We start from the raw sequence: 25085 nt of genomic DNA, 5'->3' as shown, positions 1-25085 counted from the left end.
GAGGTTTTAAGTTTGTTTTTCTCTCTCTCTGTGTGTCTCGTTGTTGTCTCTCTTTGCTTGTCTGTCTGTCTTTGTGTCTCCATGTCTGTGTCTTGTCTCTCTCTCAAATTTCACACTTTACTTCTAATTGAGCAATCTTTGGAATAACGTAATCAACCAGGCCATGTGTTAATTGTGTGTTGACCGACTCTCTGTGTTGCATTACATTACATTTCCAAATTTTACTAAGTTTGTTTGATTTAGTGTTGCCTTCTTCTCTCTCTGTCTCCCCTCGGTTGTTGCTCTCTCCTCCAGTGGTGGCACAGGATCTCTCATTGCAGGATCTTTCGTTGACATGCTAATTCCTCTAACTCCCCCCCCTCTCTCTCTGTCCCCCCTCTCTACCTATTTAAGGCCTCGACACAGAGGCGTTGTTTCTCTGTGTGCCCATGCGTGTGTCTCTCTCTCTCTCTCTGTGTCTCTGTGTTAACTCTTTCTGCTTATGTGTCTGTATATGTGTCTCCGGTTCTGTGTCTTATCTCTCTCTTAAATCTAGCAATCTTTAGAAGAACGTAATCAACCAGGTAGGGTGTTGACTGTTATGTTAGCCGACTATCTGTGTTGTTTTGCATTATATTTCTAAGTTTACTAGGTTTGTTTCTCTTTCATTTGTACCTGATGATGATTGCTTGCGTTGCAATCGAAACGTCGTATGATATTATGTAATTTATTATTTTCTATTTCTACGTGATTTCACAGAAAGAACCAAAGAATACTTCCTGCAGTCACGAAAGCGCCAAATCAAGTTTGATCAGTCTACAATTTTAATGGTAGGTTTATTTGAACAGTGAGAGGCAGAATAACAACAAAAAAAATCCAGAAAAACGCATGTCAAAAATGTTATCAATTGATTTGCATTTTAATGAGGGAAATAAGTATTTGACCCCCTCTCAATCAGAAAGATTTCTGGCTCCCAGGTGTCTTTTATACAGGTAACGAGCTGAGATTAAGAGCACACTCTGAAAGGGAGTGCTCCTAATCTCAGCTTGTTACCTGTATAAAAGGCACCTGTCCACAGAAGCAATCAATCAATCAGATTCCAAACTCTCCACCATGGCCAAGACCAAAGAGCTCTCCAAGGATGTCAGGGACAAGATTGTAGACCTACACAAGGCTGGAATGGGCTACAAGACCATTGCCAAGCAGCTTGGTGAGAAGGTGACAATAGTTGGTGCGATTTTTCGCAAATGGAAGAAACACAAAAGAACTGTCAGTCTCCCTCGGCCTGGGGCTACATGCAAGATCTCACCTCGTGGAAATGCAATGATCATGAGTACGGTGAGTAATCAGCCCAAAACTACACGGGAGGATCTTGTCAATGATCTCAAGGCAGCTAGGAGCATAGTCACCAAGAAAACAATTGGTAACACACTACGCCATGAAGGACTGAAATCCTGCTGCGCCCGCAAGGTCCCCCTGCTCAAGTAAGCACATATACAGTACATACCCGTCTGAAGTTTGCCAATGAACATCTGAATGATTCAGAGGACAACTGGGTGAGTGTTGTGGTCCAATGAGACCAAAATGTAGCTCTTTAGCATCAACTCAACTCGCCGTGTTTGGAGGTGGAGGAATGCTGCCTATGACCCCAAGAACACCATCCCCACCGTCAAACATGGAGGTGGAAACATTATGCTTTGGGGGTGTTTTTCTGATAAGGGGACAGGACAATTTCACCGCATCAAAGGGACGATGGACGGGGCCATGTACCGTCAAATCTTGGGTGAGAACCTCCTTCCCTCAGCCAGGGCATTGAAAATGGGTCGTGGATGGGTATTCCAGCATGACAATGACCCAAAACACACGGCCAAGGCAACAAAGGAGTGGCTCAAGAAGAAGCACATTAAGGTCCTGGAGTGGCCTAGCCAGTCTCCAGACCTTAATCCCATAGAAATCTGTGGAGGGAGCTGAAGGGTCGAGTTGCCAAACGTCAGCCTCGAAACCTTAATGACTTGGAGAAGATCTGCAAAGAGGAGTGGGACAAAATCCCTCCTGAGATGTGTGCAAACCTGGTGGCCAACTACAAGAAACGTCTGACCTCTGTGATTGCCAACAAGGGTTTTTCCACCAAGTACTAAGTCATGTTTTGCAGAGGGGTCAAATACTTTTTTTCCCTCATTAAAATGCCAATCAATTTATACAATTTTTGACATGCGTTTTTCTGGATTTTGTTGTTGTTATTATGTCTCTCACTGTTCAAATAAACCTACCATTAAAATTATAGACTGATCATTTCTTTGTCAGTGGGCAAACGTACAACATCAGCAGGGGATCAAATACTTTTTTTCCTCGTTGTACAGGGACCAGATGCAGGTAAAGGTGGATCTATAGGAACCAGAGGCGGTGGGATGCGTGAGAGATACAGATGACAGATGTGGAAAAGGTATGGGCAGGGTTAAGAGGAAGTAAGCTGGGAGGTAATGCGAGTTGAGACCCGCGTGAAGCCATAGGCTCCCCCTCGTTAATAAGACAATTCCATGTTCTTTTTCTCTCCCTGGATTGAGTGAAGCACACTGAATATACATGATGTTTAACCAATGGCATTAACAAAAAATGTGAAGGTAAAACGTGGACTTGTTTGTTTTAGACTGATGTCATTGTGAACACAACCTCTTCGAGCATGAATCTTAATATTGGAGGTATGTCATCTGCATTATCCAAGAAGGCTGGGCCTGCCCTCCAAGCTGCTGTGAACAAGAAAAAAGCGTCCCCTGTAAATGACATCATAGACACAGAGACCGCTGGATGTAATCTATCTTGCAAGCGGGTGTATCATGTATCTCTGGACGAAAGTTCGTCAGATGGATCACTCGTGGTAAGTAAAACTGTAAGGAAGTACTCACATCATAACGAAGTACATGTGATTGACTTGGATAATTGCTTTGAGGTACATTAAACTATGCTGGTATTCGACTGAAAATGGCCAGATGTGCAGTGAAACTTCGCCATGGCAATACGAATAAATGTTTTAACTGTGCAACGGAATAGCCCCTTTTGTGAACAAAGTGACTTTCACCTTGGCCAATGCATTGTGGGAACAGAAAAAGCAGGCCTGGATCTAGCATAACTTTAGGGACACAAAAAGCATGACCTCAATTAATGTTGTGAGTGTTTGACAAGCAAATTAACTAAAACACGTTTTTATTGATTTAAATCTTTCGTGACTGCAATAATTCATATTCTTTGGGTCTTTCGGTAAAGTCACGTAGATAGGATAACAGAAAATTTAAAAAACTACGACGTTTTGATAGCAACACAGGCGTTCGTCATCAGGAAGACGAACACTTGTGTTCCGATTCAAGCGTAGGTTTTTTTGTAATTTTTTTGTTAGTTTCTTTGAACCTTTTTACGTTTTTAGTATTCTTCACACTAGCTTTGACCTGGTTAGGGGTTACGGAACCTTTCTGCACAAATCATCTCACTTGAAGATATGGATTTTCTGGCAGAGGCAGATGTACAGAAAGTGTCAAAAACCATCCATTAGCATGTGTGCATACACGTATGACTTGTGCATTATTTACACAATGTTTAAAAAAATATTTTTTATTGAACCCAAAACAGCGATCATGACAGTGCAAAGACACATGCAGGGTTTACAAATCCACGAGTTGCGCCCTCTGGAAAATTATTCTTCCGCTAAGTGGGGCTAAGTATGTTTGTTGAACTTCTTTCGCGCACCGTACGTGAGCAACCGTTCTTATCGTAGGTGTGGGGGAAGGACAACAAACTAAACAAAACAAAGTAGTTCTAAAGAAATTAGTTTTCAATCTTGATTTAAAAGAGTATAGCTCCCAGTGGCTTCCTAAGATCGTAAGGAAGAACGTTCCAGATGGCCGCAGAAGCGCATCTGAAAGCGCGCGATGCGGTTGGCCATTTTTGTTCGATGGCCAGCAGCCAAAAGCCGCTGCTGCGAGGATGACAGGAGTTGGCGTGATGATGGTTTATACTCCTTGCGTTGTTCTCGTAGCTTCCGCAACAATGCGGAGTGAAACGTCGGGACTTTTTTTGCAAACTCATAATATCGGCACAGCTCATTGGGTGTGTAGGTAAGTCTGGGTGGTCCCCTGTGGGAACCTAGGGCAATCTGGGGAAGAGTTGGAAAATGTTGTCCTCCTCTCATCCATAAGATAGGTTATGTGCGTACACTTGAATTGGATAACTTTTTTAATACAGCGATCTGAGTCCAGCTGGCGGGGCTCTCCAGATCTGTGTCCACTTTTGCGGCGGGATATGATCTTTTTTTGGGTTAGATCGCGTTAATATATAAAAGTGTTGTTAAAACCGCCACCACCCAACCAACAGCCAATTTAGAAGGGTTGTCACGTAAACAGAACATGCCAATTCGTCACTGGTACAGCACACCGGTGTGTTGGAGAGCCAAGCTACAACATTTACAATCTGAGTACGACGTTTCACCAGTAATAACAACCAGCTTCATCAGGCGACAGCCAGATTTGTGGAGAAGTCCACCTGTTTTGTTCCTTATCTAGAGGCGTAGATGTGGTGAGCACGCTTGTGCGGGGGCGGGGGGGGGAATTAATGAATGCATATTTATATGGCAATCAACGTACATTTATACGACCATGCGCATTATGGCGCGACCATTGATCGCTAAAGCCTACGTGCTAAACATTGATATGAACCCAGCTGCATCTCCCATACCTTTTTTGAGTCTTTGGTCTGTTCCGCTCATCTCTATTTACACAATGTTAATATTGTTTCAGAAAATGACAAAAGTGGTGATGGATTGCCTGAAGTTGGCTGATAAATCAAAGCTTCAGTCCATCTCCCTGCCAGCACTGGGTACTGGGATTTTAAGTTACCCACCACAGAAAGTAGCTGCCATCATGCTTGGAGCTGCCATCCAGTTCAGCAAGGACAACCCCAACTCCACTCTCCAGCTTATTCAGTTTGTGCTCCTGCCCTCCAATAAGAAAGTAGTGACTGTGAGTACAATTTTCAGTGATGAATGCTTTCATTAAAATTATTTTATAACCTAACTGTATATACTCCTTAAAATGAAACATGTTTAATTAAATTGCAATGTAATATAAATGACGAAAATATGAAAAGTTCCAAATTATATATAATGCTTTCGTTGTGTGTGGAGTGTGGAATTTTAGAAATGTATTTTGAAATAAAATATATGACAAGATTATGATAAGAAATAATATAGCATAATTCAACAAAGCGGTTTCCAGTTTTGCAAAAAGTTGAGTTTGCAGAAACTTTGAAAAAAATGTTGATTGCAGTGACCTATCTTTCTCCCCATAATTCTACGTGGCCTTCTGAGACACAAACAAAATCCAGCACATTGTGGCGCATGAGGAATGGACCACACGTTTAATGATTTCCTCGTGCAGCAAGGGAGTAAAGTGTGGTTTTGTGAAAGTCCTTATGTGCTGTGCAGTCCATCAATGCACGTGTGTACACCAGCACGCGATAACTGAGTTGGGCCTGTGGGTGGCTGGCAGGGTTATTGAGTGACCTGACTTGTACACCAGTCACGTGGTTAATGGCGACTCGGTTGAGGATTGCTGTGTGTGACACACGTGCTGTTGCATTTTACAGATTGACCACAATAAATGTGTTTGCACTCGATTTGGAGCACCTGCCCACGTCCTTCATTTCGAGTGTGCAACAACATGAAACAAAACACTTCTAACAGCATACTAACAACATATAAGCAGCAAATGAACAACATGCGAGCAAAACACTATGCTAGACAAATTACCCAGTGTTGCACTACTCTGTTGTCAATGATTACTCCTGCTTTAGACATCTGTATTTAACATGTAATCAGTTATCTACAGACTAATATGTGAGTGGTGTTTGGTGTCAGGTGGGATAGGAGTGTTATATGAGTGTCTGTTGAGGATGATGCCATCGCATCTATAGGAAGGGCTGCTGTCTGGCCCACTACGCTTATAAAGGTGCACAGAAACACATCACAGTATTGTATTACAATACATACTATGCAAAGGACAAATTTGACATAAGCTGTTGGCATATATGTGCTGCAGTACCCAGATCCTACCTTGACTTACCGACATTTTATTTATCTTCTTTGGTTCTTTCGGTAAAGTCACGTAGAATGAGAATAAAATAATAAATTAATAAAATAAAATAACACAATAAAATTCTCACGACGTTTCGGCCACAACACAAGTGGCCTTCATCAGGTGAAGGGACCAGACTGTCTGGAGGACAGCGTTCCAGCTCCAGCGCTGTCCTCCAGACAGTCTCGTCCCTTCACCTGATGAAGGCCACTTGTGTTGTGGCCGAAACGTCGTGAGAATTTTATTGTGTTATTTTATTAATTTATTATATTATTCTCATTCTACGTGACTTTACCGAAAGAACCAAAGAAGATGAATCCTTGCAGTCATGAAAGCTTTTAATCGAGACATTTTATTTCTTAGGAACTTTCCACAATGACTGCTCTTATCATAAATCTTTCGAATTGTATTTTTTTTTCAATGAAACCTCAGATACTTAAGTGAGCATAGAAAATCTAGCTTATGTTTGAATTAAAATTCAAGTTCTACCTATGCTTTCATAGAAATATAATGAAAGTTATACCTATGCTTTATTCGCAATTGTACAGTATTGTATTCGGTGTATTTATTTGTTAATCACCATTTTCAGTGGCAGCATGGCATAGAGATCAGAGTCCTGATCTGGCATTGCCGAGGCAGCTGAGTGTGATCACACCGCTTTCTCAAATGTAACCCAGTGACTGCACACAAACCATCACATCCAATTTTAACCTGCACTAATTCTGGCCCTGAAAATGTAAATATTATTTTTTACTGTCTTGTGACAAATATGTAGTAGGGTGGGTGAGAAAGCTCTGCCTCCTGTGTGGTGGAGCAAAGGTCACGTGACGGAAACTCAGTGGTAACTCTGTGGTATCCACTTCCATAGGCCAGTCTCTGACAGAAAGGTTGCACAGCTCTACGAGTGACTGATCCTCCATCTGTTGACATGACACCAAGAGTACAACCGAGATACACTTGGTGACAATAACTAAGAGTCATGTTTAAGAATCAGTGATATTTGTGTTTTTCTCTCCAACAGGCATTTCAAGATGAAATACAAAATTCTTCACAACGTAAAAATGCAGGTAATTATGTGCAAGTGCATTGCAATTCATACATTCCACGAGACAGCTACAATCTATGAGGTTATTTTTCTATAAATAATATACAAGAACAGATTTGACCAAATCTTACTTCCCAAATGGTGAGTGGAATAACAGACTTTTTTTCAAAGTGTGGTTGGTCCATTACTAAATTGAAGAACGTGGAATGGCCACTATCAAAACAACGAGTGCATTCATGGCCAAAAAACGCTACGTGAATTGGGCACTGTATGTTTCGTATGCGTGTGTACATTTTGTATAATTTTATATATTGCTACCTATTTCATTAAATGTCTTATTTTCTTTCAGAATTGGATAATGACCGAGAAAATATCTTTTGCACAAAGGAACGCAAAAGAGTATCACTGGTTATGGGAGCAATCGAAGATCAATCAGTAAGTAAATATGTTTAAATACATATATAGACCGGCAATAATCGTAGTCTCAATTGTTCAATGCAATCAGATCTTTTTTTGTGGAATAATACAGTGCATCCATGATACAGTTCATTATTACACTTGAAGATCACCAAGGCACTTTCGTAAATATATAATGAAGGTGGCTGCCAAGTAGGTGTGCCCGTTTTCTCGCCAGAGTGAATTAGGACTGGTGCCAAGGAATAACAACAACTTCAAGCATCTAAATGCAGCCACATCTCAAGTCAAGAATGGGAGGTGGCAAGGGTGGAGCAGGCAACAAGCGGCCTTCTGGCTTATTCTGCTATTGACACATGGACTAATGTTTCAACTGCACTCTACTTGTGTGGCGTTTGCTCCCACATGCCGATTCGCTAATCTGTGGTCCCTCGTGTTATAATAATTACCCGTATTAAGGCGCACACATTAACAACAATTGGACACCAAGTACGATTTGCAACTCAGAGATGCGGAGCAATAGCTTCAAGTCCCGCTAGACTTGAGCTGTGGATGGTGAATGGATGCTGCAAATGTGCAGTGCGAGAGAGTTACATATTATAGGTGTAGCCACAGAGAAATGCCACTTAGCCAGGGAAGTCTTGGTTCTGGGTACATTGAGCAGATTATTGGACATACTCTGTGAGACGTGGCGATTTTCTCTGGTCAATGGCTTGAGAAGGGTGAAGATGTATGGGGGAGACCTTGAGAGAGCTCAGTGGCACAGAATTAAAATATTGCGAACCCCAAATGCATTCAACCGCATGATTAACAAAGTTGGCTTTGTCCGGTGCGAAATAAGTTCAACACACGTACATGCATGATGACTTCATTATAAACGAATCTATTTGTTTAGCCTTGAGACTTGTCCCACATCAGTCGTCATCCATGCCTACCACAGGCTCTTTGGCTCTCACTCACATCCCGGCTCGGCTAACCCCTCCATGTAATGGAAAGCGTGGCAAGGTCATCCTTTAAGACTGCCAGCATCAAGGGGCCTGGGGCTAGCAATTCCAAGCAGGCTAGCCCCTTGTGTTTTTAGTGCGTGGTCCAGGTGGAGGGTATCGCCTTCCTCCACTCTGGCACCCAGCTGCCAGCCTTGTGCACTGCTGCGCCACTGGTGGCAGCCGTGTCGCAGCACTCTGGGTATTCTGGGAGGGCAATTCTGCGGCCGTGGAAATCTTACACAGATACAAAAAAACTAAGATTTTCCATATAACCACGTAGCTGTAGGGGAAAATACTGTTCACAAATATCTGTGAAGGCAGGGACAGCACAGTCTACTGATGTCCACACACCAAAACAGATGCTGTTTAAGGCTTAGTCGACCAACCTTGGGAGGGTCCGTCAATGCTTCAGATGTTACTCGCCACTGACGTTAGCCATGGCAAGTGAGTCATATACGCATATGTAATACATCAATGCATTTATTTTACATCAGCATAGATTGCATAAAGTAACAAAACACAAATTAAAATAGGAGACATGGAGATATCTTCTCACCAAGTCAATTTACAGATTACAGTTTTTAGTAGAATTCGAAAAATGAAGGCATGAATATAAAGTGACAGGATGTGTTGATGGTATAGTCATTATAAGAACCAACTGGCAACAAACCTACCAAATAAATGTTGCACAGATAGATTAAACTAGGAGCAAAACAAAAGTCACGTTGAAGTTTGTTGAAATAAAGGAACATTTGAGGAACAAAACTTAAAACACTATGGCATGTATACCTAGAATGAATATTGAAGGCAGACTGGGATCAAATTTATGAAATAATGAGGCAGGTAAGATTATGCTGGAGTGCTTTTAGAAAGTTACGTTTGAAAACAAGAGGTGGCATACCAATATGCCCGAAGAAAGTGTTTAATTAAATTACAAGTTTCTGATGTTCTTTTGCAAAATGCATATACTGGAATGTCTCCACACTCTTTCCACGCTCAATCGGTTTGGTATAATTCCACAACGCTGTCTGTAGAAATGTGGACCACGATTTGTAGCAAAGTGTTGCAGGTTGTGGCCCCATCATGGCTCTGTCCTAGCTCCTCCCATTTTGTACCATCTCAACATTTAGAAGTCATTAGAAGTCATTTCTCAAATGGCACAATATTTGGAATGCATATTGAATGGCTTCGCTATTATGTTCTTTATTTTTTCTAAACACGGGGCAATATGGCTTGCAATACAATATTAAATAGGCTGAATTCTTCTGGAAAGCTAAAATGGCCACATGTATCAAATCATACTTGACATTCATGATGTTGGTGAATTGTCTATCTCAAATAAGTCTTTGTGTCAATTGTGTCAATGTTGATGATTTTCGTCAGACTGATGTTATCGTGAACACAACCTCTCCAACCATGGATCTTAATGTTGGAGCTGTGTCATCTGCACTGTCCCGAAAAGCCGGGCCTGCTCTCCAGGCTGCTGTGAACAGGAAAAGAGGTGTATTTGTAAACACAGGGGATATTGTAGACACGGAAACTACTCTATGTAATCTCTCCTGCAAGAGGGTTTATCATGTATCCCTGGACATGACTTCCTCAGATGAATCTCTTGTGGTAAGTGACTTTCAAAAAGGGATGTACCAAATATCCATTTGATCCATGTCATAGCAGGTAATATGCACTGATTCAAAACATCTATAGGTACGCATCAATTTCAGCTTTCTAAAAGCACTTTAGCTGTCTCTCTTTATGAAGTTAGTTTCCTCTCATATATTCATTTATTTCATTCCCCAATGTGCACTATAATACTTATGCCATCAGAAAATCTAAAATGATAACATACAAGCAGGAACCTGCAGAACTTTGGCGGTTAGAGGATGGAAAATATTTACAGACTGATGATTTCATGAACTGATGATTCCACTTCACCACCCCAGGTCTCGTGACATCATCATCCCAATTTTTCCCTCCATATCTCGTGATGTCATCAGCCCCTTTCCTCACAACCTCACCTCAATCTCACATGACGTCATTAAAACATTCTTGCTTCTGGTTTTTATATATACATTTAATGACAAGCATCACTCCACGATTGTGGTATTTCATTTCTGCTTAAACATTTTTGGAAACAGGTCTGCTTATTTTGTTCCAGCAATTGGTTCTGCTTTTTTGATGTCCACATTTATACCATCTGGTTTGGAAGCTTGCCCCTCTATCATTTTGCAAAGGGCAGGGTTTAGTTCTTCAAGTGTGACATCTGACACTTCCTCTTCATCTGACAGTTGGTCTGATTCCTAGGCTATATGCATGTTTTTTTCCCCTTTAGAGCTATGAAAAGACTTCCTCCACTATTGTAAAATGATATATCATTAGTTATGATTCCATCTTCCTCACTAATGGCGACCGTTTATGAATAGCTAATTACCAATCTCCTTTTTGCTGCTTTCATGCTCCTGTTATTTGCTGTGACATTTTCAGTCTTGTTTTGTGTTATATTCTTTTCTGAATCAGTTCTGTGCAATTCAACGTTTCTCCCTCTCCTCTTATCGGGTCCTTTTATTTTTTATTTTAGATTAATTTATCTGCTTTTTTACATTACTCTAGTTTCAATGCACTAATCCATTGCCATGCTCGTTATTTCATACTTAAGAGTTGTCACATTCATTTAATAATTTTACTTCTCTAGGCATTTATGTTTGTTGATTAGTGTTGGATGAATTGTTGCATTCACCTGATCTAGATCGTTTAAAATGTTAACAATGTTGTTGTTGCCCGGAATTAACTTTGCCCTCGCTCTGGTTATATTGCAGTAGAACTGCATCACGCCAGCCTGTGATTACTTGTGGGTTGAATTGCATAAGAACAGATTCCTTGACAATCTGTGGTTTGTCTTGTTAGAATCAAGACAATGTAATTTCTAATTTTACCATGTTGGCTTTTCTATCCTTTTATATACTGTACTCCTTTTTAAAAAATGTGTTTTGATGTTTTTTTGTCTCTGCTGGCTGTGAACCCTAGAAGACTTTCTCTTCTCCCTGCAAAACCAAGATCACCGATCATCCACTCATCTTTGCTACTTTTGCACGCTTCACCCATTATGACGTTGTATCGTGTTTTACCCTTTCTTATGAGTTAGTCAATTTCCTTACACATCTGGTCTGTATAAATGACTGTCAGAGCTTGTTCTGGAGCATATAATTGAATGCTACTGAATGTATAAGCAGTTCCGGAATGTTTGGTTACATATTGTTGTTTATAATGATTTTCAGAAATTGAAAAAAGTGGTGATGGATTGCCTGAAGTTGGCTGATAAATCCAAGCTTCAGTCCATCTCCCTGCCAGCACTGGGTACTGGGATTTTAAGTTACCCACCACAGAAAGTAGCTGCCATCATGCTTGGAGCTGCCATCCAGTTCAGCAAGGACAACCCCAACTCCACTCTCCAGCTTATTCAGTTTGTGCTCTTGCCCTCCAATAAGCAAGTAGTCACTGTGAGTACAATTTTCAGTGATGAATGCCTTCATTAAAACTATTTTATAACCTAAATGTGCGTATTTTACTTATATTTTAGTTTTGCTTTAATTGCAATGTGGTATTACTAAAAACGAAAAGAAATGATCCCGATAAAATCTACATGTATTGTGTGTGCAGTGTGGTATTTTAAGTACATAAAATTCAATCTATAAAAAAATGTATCACGATAGCATTTAATCAATAGCAGTTTCCAGCCTTGCAAAAAGTTCAGTCTGTAGAAATTCTTCCAAAAAAGTCTATTGTAGAGACCTACTTACTTTGTGCTGTTACCCTCTAATAGCAGTCTACTCTCTGTGAGTACAATTCATCATGTTATCTATGCAGTCAGACACTCATAGACAGCAATGGACTCATGCTTTCTTAGGTTGGAATGTCATTTTCAATATGATAACAACTTTAAGTTACGTGAGTGTATTGTAAACTTTTGAAAGGCCTGCATCTGAACACTGATAAAGAATATAATCTGGCATTATACTTTTTAAAACAGATGCATCTAAAGTATATGTAGACACAACAAAGGTGATAAATCACATTCAAACAAAGTTAATTTTAGGCTTGAAATATGTTCACATTCTCTAGCTGGTGTTGTTTATTCCAAATTTGTTGAGCAGACATTGCTGGCAAATCTTGGTTGATAATGGTACACTTTTGGCCATCCATGTACATCCTGGTGGTGTGGCTGCAATCGACACACCATCTACTGCCTCCTTGGATTGGTTGAAACTATGTAGCATCCAACTCTAGCATGTTTACAAACTGTTGTTTTTACCTCCTGCCATATACGAAAGTATAATTGTAGATTTGGGGGGTGCATTTAAAATAAATTCTGCTGATTTCATCGAGTGGCTGATGGTGCCAAGTGTTGATCCAGCAATTATTTAAATTTGGACAGCTACTCGTGATCAAATTGGATTCCTGAACTTGCAGCGAGTTGGTGGTTTCAGCTCAGTCACCAGTGGACTCAACTAAAACACCCCGTCTTGCAAAATGTGTTTTTTCAGTTAAATTGAAATGTGATGGACACCCTTTGGAGGGGATTTGAAGTTGCGCCTTTTGTGTAGATAAAGAGGCCTATTGAAATAAAGAGGCCCATTGGAATCACTGTAGTTAGGTGATGCTCTCCGATACAGGGGGATTTACTAATTGGGAGAGTTGTAAATGAAATGTCTTCATCTCATGAAGATGTTAATGTGGCATTTTTAAATATAACTAGAAATTAATGTATTAAAAACAAAACTCAATGCAGCCTGCTATTCTGCAATACTGTTAAACCTGGACTATATTTTAAGATGGATAATGTATCCTTGTTTGTGCACTCCCTTACAAAGTTGTGAGCCACCTGTATGAGTGCCCATATTTTGTTCATGTGAGTCTCTTTGAATATACAGTATTTGGTTTCTAAACAAATTTACTCTATAATAATTTTAAAATATTTAGCTGTATTTGTACTTTTTATATATAAAAAACATTTTTTCGTATCACGTGGACATCTTTTGTTGGGATGGACAATTTGCGCATTATATAAAATTACTCGAGGGTATTTTAAAAATGAAACATTAATTTTAACCTTTTATATGTTGTAAAGTATAATGGTATCACTGTTACTATATGCAAAATTACAGTACTTTAATAATTCTCTCTTCAAAGGCATTTCAAAAAGAACTAAAAAATCCATCAGATTCACAACAAACAGAAGATGATTTGTACATCTCAGACTTGGATGATCAGGATACATTTATTACAGGTATTTACGCATACATTTTCTAAAGCTACATAAACAGCCCTTTGTCATTCCACTGCTGAATTAAGTGTTCTCTATACTATGACATTCATGAGTTGTATAAAATAAAGTACACAATATATGTAAAGTGTTATGTTAGGTATACCATTATTTACTTATTTACACTTTTATAAGGTGCAGCAGAGCCAACAAATGACTTCAGAGCACCGTACAGTAAAATCGATAAAATAGTTATAGTTGATCTAATATATCATAGGCTATAAGTATGTTATTAGTTTATTTCTAAATGAAGGAGTGCTTTGTGAGTTAAGCACAGTCATTTGAATCGTGCACGGAGCTCAATTGGAAGGCAGTGTAGGTCTAGTAAAGTGTGGGAGATTGGGTCCCGACGTGAACGACTGGTCAGTCAAAAGCCATGCAGAGGCGTTCTGAATGTCCTGGAGTCGTCTCACTGGGCACCGTGGAACACCCACGTGCAGGGCATCGGCATAGTCAAGGCGAGATTTCACAAGGCTCTTCTGAACGATAGCAGAATATCTGTCAGAGGAATGGTTTGATATTTTTGATTGTCCACAAGTGAAACACTTGGGTTTGTACGCCTACTTTTAACCTCGGGCAGAAATTACAGTGAATAATCCAACACCAAATTAAGGTGTGACAGGTAAACAGGACTGAGAAAGCAGTGCTGCCCAGGTTCATACCGTCTGCATTAAAAGAGCAGGGTCGATTCTGTCAAACGCTGCTGAGAGGTCGAATAGAACTAACGTAGCCGACCTCCCTTTGTCTTGCACGTGGAGTAACACGTGGACTACACAAAGGGTGGGTAGCTGTCTCAGTGCTGTGGAATCCAGACTGGTTGATGGCCTTAAAGTCTGGCAGAAGACAAATGTCCCTGTTACTGTCGGGCGGTATTTTTTCAATGAGTTTGCAAAAAAATTATAGATTTGATATAGGTCGATCCAGGTTTTATTTATTTTACTATCAATACTTATTGAACACTCCACGTGTCACCGTTGGAGAGTTCTCTGTTATTTAAGAGGAAATTGTCTGAAACCACAGATACTCATTCGGAAAGGAGAAACACAAAAAACGTCAAACACACGAGACTCAAGATTGAATACACAGAACCCTGTATAATGTTTAGGAAAATAACGAAAAGATGAATCAGAGAACACAACATCCAAGTATGGTTTTCTGGGTTGGGATGAATATTAACGCTTTCTTCTGTCATACGTACTTTCACATGGATACTGTAAGTTAATACAAAACATTTTATTACAATATTTATATTAATTAATTTGTCCTATTGTATTCCATAGATTGGAGAATATGGAAAGGTATGTATACTCTAGAATGTACTTTTTATAGAGAAATTTGGGGTATAACACTTCCGTTTATGGGGGAAATCCATACTGCAGGTAAATATTTAAAAGAAAATACGACTTTTTCAAATAACATTTACATATAATTTACATCTAATACCTTTAATCAACATGTAATAATTTTCGAACACTTAATATATTACTGTTGTACAGTTTCATTTAAGTCAACGGAGCTTTTATCAATTTATTTCCTGAAAATAGTGACTTTATATTCGGGAAGTTATAGTTCTTATATGGTACTCAGTTTTCGGAAAACAAATACCGCTTCCACAAGGTGTAGCCCGGACCGCCACTCCCGACCACCGTGGATGTGAAATGGCATGAAGATATACATTTGGTTTAGCTGTAAACTAAACGTGGGCAATAGCAGAGCACTGGGAATGCCGAGACATCCAAAGGTCGCAGCTTCACTGATTTCCATTCATCGTGTGAGTAGTGTAGATTAGAATCGCTAAGTTAAATTTTTGACTTAAAACTTTCGTGACTGCAGGAATTCAAATTCTTTGGTTCTTTCGGTAAAGTCACGTATATATAAAAATTAAAAAAATAAAAAAATGATGAAAACCGCTTGTGTTGCGACTGAAACGTCGGGGTTTTTGGTTTTAAATTTTTTTTTATCACCAACTTGTTTGATTTTTTATTATTTTTATTCACTTTATTTTTCTTTTCTTTTTCTATCGACGTGACTTTACCGAAAGAACCGAAGAATATAATTGCTAAGTTGATAATGCACACTCTGTCACCTACCTAGCTTCGTGTGCAAACAAAGTTCCAGATGGAGTTTTTGGCAGGGGGTTGGGGGAGTTTTCCAGCTTCCAGGGGGTTTTACTGCAAAGTTGTGAATTTACATTTTAAAAAAGCCACAGTAAACGATGAATAAGGAACAATGACAGAATGTATGATGCATATATTACTTCAAGAATACCAAATTACTTAAATCAGTTATCAGAAAAGCCTCAGTTTGTCTAATGAGCATAAATGTCTCATTTTGGCATGGCAGCTTTGTTTTTCATGTTAAGTTATATCCACATCGTTGCCTGAGGTTTGCTCCGTCGTATCAACACACACGTTCTTTTGCATTGTATTGATGTCAGCTAAGACATATTCAGTATAGCTGAAATGCATACATGTTTACAGATATTGTGAAAGGTGTATTAAAGGATGAATTTGGTGGTGAAAATGTGGAAACCCAACAAAACGAAGGCAAGTCTGTTTTCAAACCATGCCTTGACATGTATTTGCTATGTAAGATGTTTGATAGATTTTAACATATGTGCACATGTTATTATTGGGCACAACCGAGTCAGATTGTGGTACACGTGAAATGTCACATTATTTCAGGCAGGTACGTTGTCTGCCTCAGGTAGGTATAGTAGTTTTTAACAGGTTAAACAACTCGTAAACAACTTAATTTGATCGTGGCCATTTTTCATTTACACTGTAATGCACACAGAAATGTCTTTCTTGATTTAAGGATCAAAGCGATTCAAATGTACAAAATTATTTGCACTAACCTTTAATTTAAACGGGCAAAACCTCACGGACCTGCACAATACAAATCTAATTCCAGCCGAGCCATCTCGCACCACCGCACCCACACTATCCCACGCGGTTCCGCGTGCCCTGTGTGACTCTCTGTGTGCTGCAGCAGCGGCCGTGCAAGCACCGTGCGCAAAACCGAGTTCCAATTACAACTTGAAAAATTGTAATTTATGTAAAAAAACTAGTTTTTTAGCTTTTTGAGAAGTTAGTAATTTTTCTTCTTTGGTTCTTTCGGTAAAGTCACGTAGAATGAGAATAAAATAATAAATTGATAAAATAAAATAACACAATAATATTCTCACGACGTTTCGGCCACAACACAAGCGGCCTTCATCAGGTGAAGGGAGCGAGACTGTCTGGTAGGACAGCGCTGTCCTGTGTTGTGGCCGAAACGTCGTGAGAATATTATTGTGTTATTTTATTTTATCAATTTATTATTTTATTCTCATTCTACGTGACTTTACCGAAAGAACCAAAGAAGATGAATCATTGCAGTCACGAAAGCTTTAAATCGAAAATTAGTAATTTTTGTTTAAACTATAACCTCGTTTCAGATCTCATGCTGAAATATCCAGAAAACTGGGAACCAATGGAAGGAAAACAACACCAAATCATTACTGTGGATGAAAAATCTAAAGAATATGCTTCTGTCAAGAAGAATTTTACGGCAGCCTGCCCAAGTGTGACACGTATTATATCGGTAAATTAAACATGAATGTACTATAATCTACAAATTGAATCTGCAATATATTAACTTGAAGCTATTGCATGTGCCTGCCTGCGTGAACATTTTGAAAATAAACACATACTTTCTACATTTATATGACCAAATTATGTTCGGCACAAATGTGAGTATAAACAATGATAATTACTAACAATTCAAGACTCAATTTTTTTTAAGGATGTTAGAGTAAATATAGAGCGTAAGAAAGGTAGAGGACCCATGACTAGCTTTGATACAGAGATTATGATCCCTGAGGCATGCGACAATTTTAGCTAAACAGCTAGGCAGGTTTGCTGTCCTTGCAAAGCTGACGGAAGAAGGGAAGTCAGAGCCAGAAACATAAACATTATTTTACGCGGCGTTTAGAAAAAAGCAACAGGCTACAATTTGCATCTCTTTATTTAGTAAGCCATTCCACGGCATCTATGATACCTGAGTGGAGGAAACTTGATCCACCAGAATATAAGCGTGTTGCTTTGGGCAGTCATCAGTGAATTTCCTGATGATTTACACCTCGCTGCATTCACCTTTTGGTGAGTTCTTGATCTTCCAATTATGGAGCAAATATCCACATCTTTCACGTGTTGTTCAGACATGGCTGAGAGTGGTCTACTCTTGTTGGGCAGAAACCCGGCTGTTCCTTCATCAGGTCTTCGATAAGGTTTTTGTTCGGAACCCCACTGTTTTCCCACATCTCGCACCATTGGGTGGCGGGGTCCTTTTTGGATGAATTAAAATCGAGGAATATGTTCAAAATGTCTCGATTTTAGACAGAAAGGTGGTGGGCATTTTATGTCAATATGCAGAAGATTTGGATATTCCAAGATTTCATTATGCCCCAAAGTGTTGCAGCATCTCGTTGGATGTTCGAAGGTGAGATGTCCGCAAGTACTGGCATCCACTGCAGACGTAGATTTTATGGAGTAGCTTACAACGTGCAGTGCAGCATGGATTTGAGTGTCAACTAGCACGATGTGAGAGCTGATGCACCAAACAGGCGTAGCACTATATTCTGCCGTAGAATGGACCAGGGCCTGCGTTGATGTTCTTAGAGTCCCAGTATCACGTCTCCAGAAGGTCCATGCCAGCTGTTGAATGACATTGACCCTGGATATCAACTTCTTGCCGGTGGCTTCGAGGTGATGACAACAATCAAGGGTGGTTCCGGAGTTTGGGGTTTTTTGGTCATGGTTAACAGGGGCATAACAGAATTTGACTTTGAGTGACCTCGAGGCTTCAATGTTTCTCAAATAGAAAGACACCAATGTCTTCGCCGCATCGGGCTTCAAGCGCCATCCTTTGAGGTACTTCTGAAGTATTAATAAGTCCACCTCCAGGGTTCTCTTCCACTTCCTTGAATGTATAGGCTTGGGTTGCCAGTGCAATGTCATCTAGACTAATTAAGTTGCCAGACTTTGTTGATGAAATGCTATGTAGAGGTTGAATAAGGTCGGAGCCAAGGCATACCCTTGTGAGAGCCCATTATTCAATATGCTCCCTGGAAATCGTCTCTTCAGGTATTGGGTTAATCTTTTCCAGGAGATTCTGCTCCATCAGCTTTAAATAAGTGCTGAGGAGCGAAATTGGTCGGCATCTTTTACTGCTTTCAGAATGTCAATGATCTTGGTGGCCTTCCACTCTTTAGGGATGATGGCAGATGAATGAATATTTGTTAAAGATTCTGTCAGCCATCTGTTTGCACTTGGGCTCAGGTTCTTGAGGAAATCTAGGTAAGCGCCATCCATGCCTGCTGCTTTGTCTACCTTATCCACAGAGACTGGTGCAGACAAGCGGGAAGAGGGTTGGTTATCTGATAGAGCACAGTTACAGTTCTTTGTGGACTTCTCACCTGTTATTTTTGTCCATCGGCTTTTTGGAGTTGCCGATTTCATCTGGGCTAACTTTTGGTGGTTTATAAGCCACTAGTGTGGCTCCACCCAAGGGGAAAATAAGTCTCCACGCTTTCTGGATTGATCTTCAGAAATCAAGCCCCTTGATGATTTCACACCACCTCTTTTCAAAGATTCCAGAATAACCACCGCGGTGTCTGGGTTTTGCCGAAAGAGCACCTCGCTGCCTGAAGATCAACAGGGCGCGAAAGCTTTGGGAGCCCTGTGCGATGTCATCCATTGTGGCCTTCTGTCTAAAATTGACCGCCGTTGGTGGGATTAGGTTGTTTCTTTTCTCAACTGCCGCCGTATAACCTGACCAAAGAGCAGACGGGAAATTCAAGTGCAGTTTTGGTACCGATTGAATGACCAGGCCAATGTGGACCACAGTGGGACAATGCTGGCTGTCTTGGACTAACTTGAAAAATAACAATGGGAGGCCATCCATGCCTCGTGATGTGAAGAAGAGGTTCGGGGTGTAGAGTGAAAAGCACAACTGCAAATAAGTGGAGTTGCAGAGGCAAACAGAACTGAAGAGGAACAAACAAAACTGCAGGGAGACGAACGGACCTGCAGATAGACATATGGAGCTGCAGAGAAACGAAAGGAGCTGCCGATAGATGAACGAAGCTAAAGAGAGATAAGCGGAGCTCCAGAGACAAGTCTCAAAAATGCAAATATCCTTGAACATATTCCCATATAGCACAGTTGCTTCGTTTGCACCATGGATTACAGGGTCAGCGAATGTAACCCCTGAATTTCACGTGGATTATCTGAGTTCTGATTTTTTTTAAATCTAACATCTAATTTAAATTCACTGCATTTCAATATTCCAATTTCACAACGATGTATATCACAGCAGCCTTCAACAAGCGATGTAATGCCATGATGTTCACTGTCATCCATTTCAGATCAAAAGGATTCAAAATTTGAGATTGTATCGTGCATACTTGGTCATGGAGAAGTCAATAGAGTCAAAAAGCACTGGAGGCAAATATGATCATGTCCTGTTCCATGGCACAGACAATGACGCTATAAAAAATATCAATCACAATGGATACAATCGTGTTTACAAAGGGAAAAACGGTATGTGCACATATTTAAACAAATGTACATATTACTGCATTTCAGCATACACTCCAAATTAATGTTATTCCATAATACAGGCACGCTTTGTATAATGCACAATCACACGACTTATTATTTGTGCTGTGTGGACAGATTGTTGTCATTCTTGTGCATCATCTGTTGTGTGGCCTTCAATAGCCTGAGGAGATTTCGCTCATAGAGCCTTTACAAGTAATAAAAAAAAACCCTTACAAAATTAAGTAAAATATTACTGAATTTGTTCATGTTTGTATTATAACTTGCAGTCTAAAGTTGATGTTTTGTTTAGAATTTACATGAGATGAATGCTACCTTTAAAATGTAAGCAAATGATTGCACTTACGGGATAGTTTAGTATAACTCTTGTACACAATGTCAACTTGTATTTGTCAACATTGAATAGCAACATACAGATATTTGATAGTTAACAGAATATATCAAAATTATCCTTAAGCATTACTGTGGTATGGAAAAGTGTGAGCCAAAAAGATGAACATTACATACTCTTTGAGTCTTTCAGTAAAGTCACGTATTTTATTATTTTTATTATTTTCTACCCACGTGACTTTACCGAAAGACCCAAAAAGTATGAATTCCTGCAGTCACGAAAGCTTTAAGTCAAGATTTAAACATTACATTTGAGCACGTCAAAAGCAGAGACAAAATCAAATTACCCTTCAATTCACCATTGTCATCCTTTGTGTCATCTTCACCTTCGTCGGTACATAGTTCTGGTAGTCCAAGTGGTGGTCACAGTGGTTTTCCTGTGGTTGTGTGAATGCTAGTCCTGGTGGTTCCTCTGTTTAAAGTAGTAGTCATGCTTGCCCGAATGGTAGTCTACATGGTCTCAACAGTCTCAGTTGTTCAAGTGGTTATCCCAAAGGTCTTGGTGGTCGATCCTACTATCAGTTGGTCATTGTCAATAAAAATGTATGTGTTATATAAGCATCGGCCATTTGTTTCAAAGGTGATTCCACGAGGCCAATTAAACCCCACTGGCCCTTCTTGCCTGAACATCACAGTGGAATCATGGTCGAATAAGACCAATTCATGGACTAGGCATCAGCAGTGCTCGATTCTGCCTGAATCACCTGAATCATCATTGTAGCTGGTCGGAATTTGCAGTGCCTAACAAAGTTAAGCATACACAAAGATTAACTAAGCTATTTTACCATATTCTGAAAATAAAATTCCATTATTTTTCAAGAATCTTACAAGACAGAATCTCTGTTTAAATCCCGTACAATTGAATCTATATTTTAGCATCGAATAATGATTCCTGTTGCAACTTTCTATTATGGAATTATAGGACTTGAATATGATCCCTGCAGGAATATCCCAGCTCTGGTCAGCTACGGTTTCATCAAGTGCTCCATCCTACTCATGTTTGTTTAACACGTAGGCTTTCGCGACCAATATTATTCATAATAAAGGTTTTTGGGTTAGATCGCGTTTATTTATAAATGTGTCGTAACCCTCCACCACCCGACACGGCCAATCAGCAAAAAAAGTGTCACGTTGACAAAAGACAAATAATTCACTACTTCAGCCCACCGGTGTGTTGAAGAGTTAATCCACATTTACAGTTTGAGTACGACGTTTCGCTGGTAAATACTTCCAGCATCATCGGGCAATTCGCCAGAATGGTAAAGCCCTCGCTTGCTCCCGGTTTTATATAGAGCAGCAGCAGGGTGACGTCATCACTTAACTCATCAGGTGCAGTGATTAGAGGCGGAGGGGGGGGGGTAATGTAATTATATAATCGATTAGTAATCAGTCATTGGTTATGATTAGTAATGAGTTGTAGATTAGTAATTCTTTAAATCAAAATGTAATGTGTATTATTTAATAATACGCTTCCAGGCCGCACTAAGCCGGTAGCTGTCAGAGCGATTAAAGTTATTCTTGTTCCTCTCAATTTCAATGGATTCTCTAATTAGTCTTTGCCAGTAATAATTAGTTTTACACACCACTGCAACATTGTCAAAATCAATTGAGTGTCCTTGTTGACAAGCATGTTCTGCCACTGCCGACAGTTGTGTTTGAGATAATTTAATATTTCTCTGATGTTCTTTTAGTCTTACGCTGATGTTACGTCCCGTCTGCCCAATGTAGCAGCTGCCACATGAACAATTAATCCGATATACACCTTCTGTTGATAGTTTAGGTAATGCGTCTTTAGTGCAAGATATTAGTTTTTGAATTTTGTGTACTGTACCAAATCTTACTGTAATGTTTTGCTTTTGCAAAACGCGGGCTAATTTGTCAGTTACTCCTGAGATATATGGAATTTTTATTGTTTTAACAATCTGGTCGCTTTCAGTAGTATTGCTTTGCGATCGTGATTTGGCATTCCGTGCTCTGTTAATTTGAGCATTATTGTAGCCATTCTGTCGTAGTGCGTCTTTAACGTGTTTAATCTCTCTCACTAGACTCTCACCATCTGACACTGTTTTCGCCCGATGTACGAGCGTCTTGATAAGAGAGGATTTTTGAGCTGGATGATGATGTGATTCTGCATTCAGATAGGCATCAGTGTGCGTTTGCTTTCTGTAAACTCTGTGTGTTATTTTACCATTTAGGCCATGTCCAAGCAAAATATCTAGGAATGGGAGTGTGTTATTCACCTCCATTTCCATGGTGAACTGGATGGCCGGGTTTTGTGCATTGAGATGATTTAGAAAATCATTAAGTGTATCTTTACCATGTGGCCAGACAACCAAAGTGTCATCCACATACCTAAACCAAAAGGATGGTTTTAATGTGCTCGAGGCAAGTGCTCTTATTTCAAAGTTTTCCATGTACAAATTTGCTATAGCAGGGGATAAAGGAGAACCCATTGCTGCTCCTTCCTTTTGTTTAAAGAAATCCCCTCTCCATAAGAAGTAAGTGTTATTTAAACAATGGCCAGCAAGTTTCGGAATATCTTTTTGTAAACCGGTATTCTTTACTAGTGTATCAAGTAATTTAAGCGATTCGTTCACTGGAACCTTAGTGAATAGAGAAATCACATCAAAACTTACCAGAATATCATCAGGAGTAAGTTTAATATCTTTAATCACATTCACAAGATGTTCTGAATTTTTTATGAATGAAGATGTCTTACCGATGTAGGGCTGTATTTGTTTGGTTATATATTTTGCTAATTGATATGTGGCAGAGCCAATTGTACTGACTATGGGTCGTAATGGGATGCCGATTTTATGAATCTTTGGTAGCCCATAGAGTCTAGGTGGTTTTGAGGCCCTTGGCTTAATTAGGTATTGCTCATTTTTAGGGATTAATGAATTTGCAATTATTGCAGTGGTCTTACGTTCTAAAGTATTAGTTGGATCTCGTTTAATTTTAATGTAGGTACTTTCCTCTAGTAAATTTCTAATTTTATTATCATAATCGGCTCGTGACATCACTACAGTAGTGCGGCCTTTATCAGCTGCTAGGATTTGGATATCCTTATTTACACGCAGCTCTCTTAAGGCTTTTGCCTCGTTAGAGCTAATATTTACTTTTGGAACTTTGCTATTCTCAATTATTTTAGCAACCTCATGTCTAGTCATCTCTGCCTCATTATGTGGAAGGAGTCTAACTGCTGATTCTACCTCAGCAATTATCTCATCCACTGGAATTGTGCGTGGGGTAACGGCAAAGTTAAGGCCTTTAGAAAGGATAGAGACCATGTCACCGGTTAATACAGTGTTGGTCAAGTTCAGTACCAGCGAAACGTCGTACTCAAACTGTAAATGTGGATTAACTCTTCAACACAGAATCACATCATCATCCAGCTCAAAAATCCTCTCTTATCAAGACGCTCGTACATCGGGCGAAAACAGTGTCAGATGGTGAGAGTCTAGTGAGAGAGATTAAACACGTTAAAGACGCACTACGACAGAATGGCTACAATAATGCTCAAATTAACAGAGCACTGAATGCCAAATCACGATCGCAAAGCAATACTACTGAAAGCGACCAGATTGTTAAAACAATAAAAATTCCATATATCTCAGGAGTAACTGACAAATTAGCCCGCGTTTTGCAAAAGCAAAACATTACAGTAAGATTTGGTACAGTACACAAAATTCAAAAACTAGTATCTTGCACTAAAGACGCATTACCTAAACTATCAACAGAAGGTGTATATCGGATTAATTGTTCATGTGGCAGCTGCTACATTGGGCAGACGGGACGTAACATCAGCGTAAGACTAAAAGAACATCAGAGAAATATTAAATTATCTCAAACACAACTGTCGGCAGTGGCAGAACATGCTTGTCAACAAGGACACTCAATTGATTTTGACAATGTTGCAGTGGTGTGTAAAACTAATTATTACTGGCAAAGACTAATTAGAGAATCCATTGAAATTGAGAGGAACAAGAATAACTTTAATCGCTCTGACAGCTACCGGCTTAGTGCGGCCTGGAAGCGTATTATTAAATAATACACATTACATTTTGATTTAAAGAATTACTAATCTACAACTCATTACTAATCATAACCAATGACTGATTACTAATCGATTATATAATTACATTACCCCCCCCCCTCCGCCTCTAATCACTGCACCTGATGAGTTAAGTGATGACGTCACCCTGCTGCTGCTCTATATAAAACCGGGAGCAA

The 25085-nt window shown here is 39.7% G+C and overlaps 1 protein-coding gene across 2 annotated transcripts in view; it reads left to right on the top strand.

Annotated features, from left to right (window-relative positions):
* LOC116940438 (protein mono-ADP-ribosyltransferase PARP15-like) overlaps positions 1–25085 on the top strand; it is a 38891-nt gene that overhangs the window by 10694 nt on the left and 3112 nt on the right. For both annotated transcript variants that reach the window (XM_076065951.1, XM_076065952.1), the window contains 11 exons: positions 2627–2854; positions 4764–4985; positions 7120–7165; positions 7493–7578; positions 9927–10160; positions 11816–12037; positions 13728–13824; positions 15141–15158; positions 16341–16406; positions 17300–17445; positions 20270–20444. In XM_076065951.1, the coding sequence (XP_075922066.1) occupies positions 2627–2854; positions 4764–4985; positions 7120–7165; positions 7493–7578; positions 9927–10160; positions 11816–12037; positions 13728–13824; positions 15141–15158; positions 16341–16406; positions 17300–17445; positions 20270–20444 (1540 nt within the window). The remainder of the gene's footprint in view (positions 1–2626; positions 2855–4763; positions 4986–7119; positions 7166–7492; positions 7579–9926; positions 10161–11815; positions 12038–13727; positions 13825–15140; positions 15159–16340; positions 16407–17299; positions 17446–20269; positions 20445–25085) is intronic.

The sequence above is a fragment of the Petromyzon marinus genome, chromosome 9 (assembly GCF_048934315.1).
Source record: "Petromyzon marinus isolate PM22_M1 ecotype Great Lakes invasive population chromosome 9, UKy_Petmar_22M1.pri1.0, whole genome shotgun sequence".
In the NCBI taxonomy this organism is placed as follows: Eukaryota; Metazoa; Chordata; class Hyperoartia; order Petromyzontiformes; family Petromyzontidae; genus Petromyzon; species Petromyzon marinus.
This window is presented reverse-complemented; position numbering and strand designations above follow the sequence as displayed.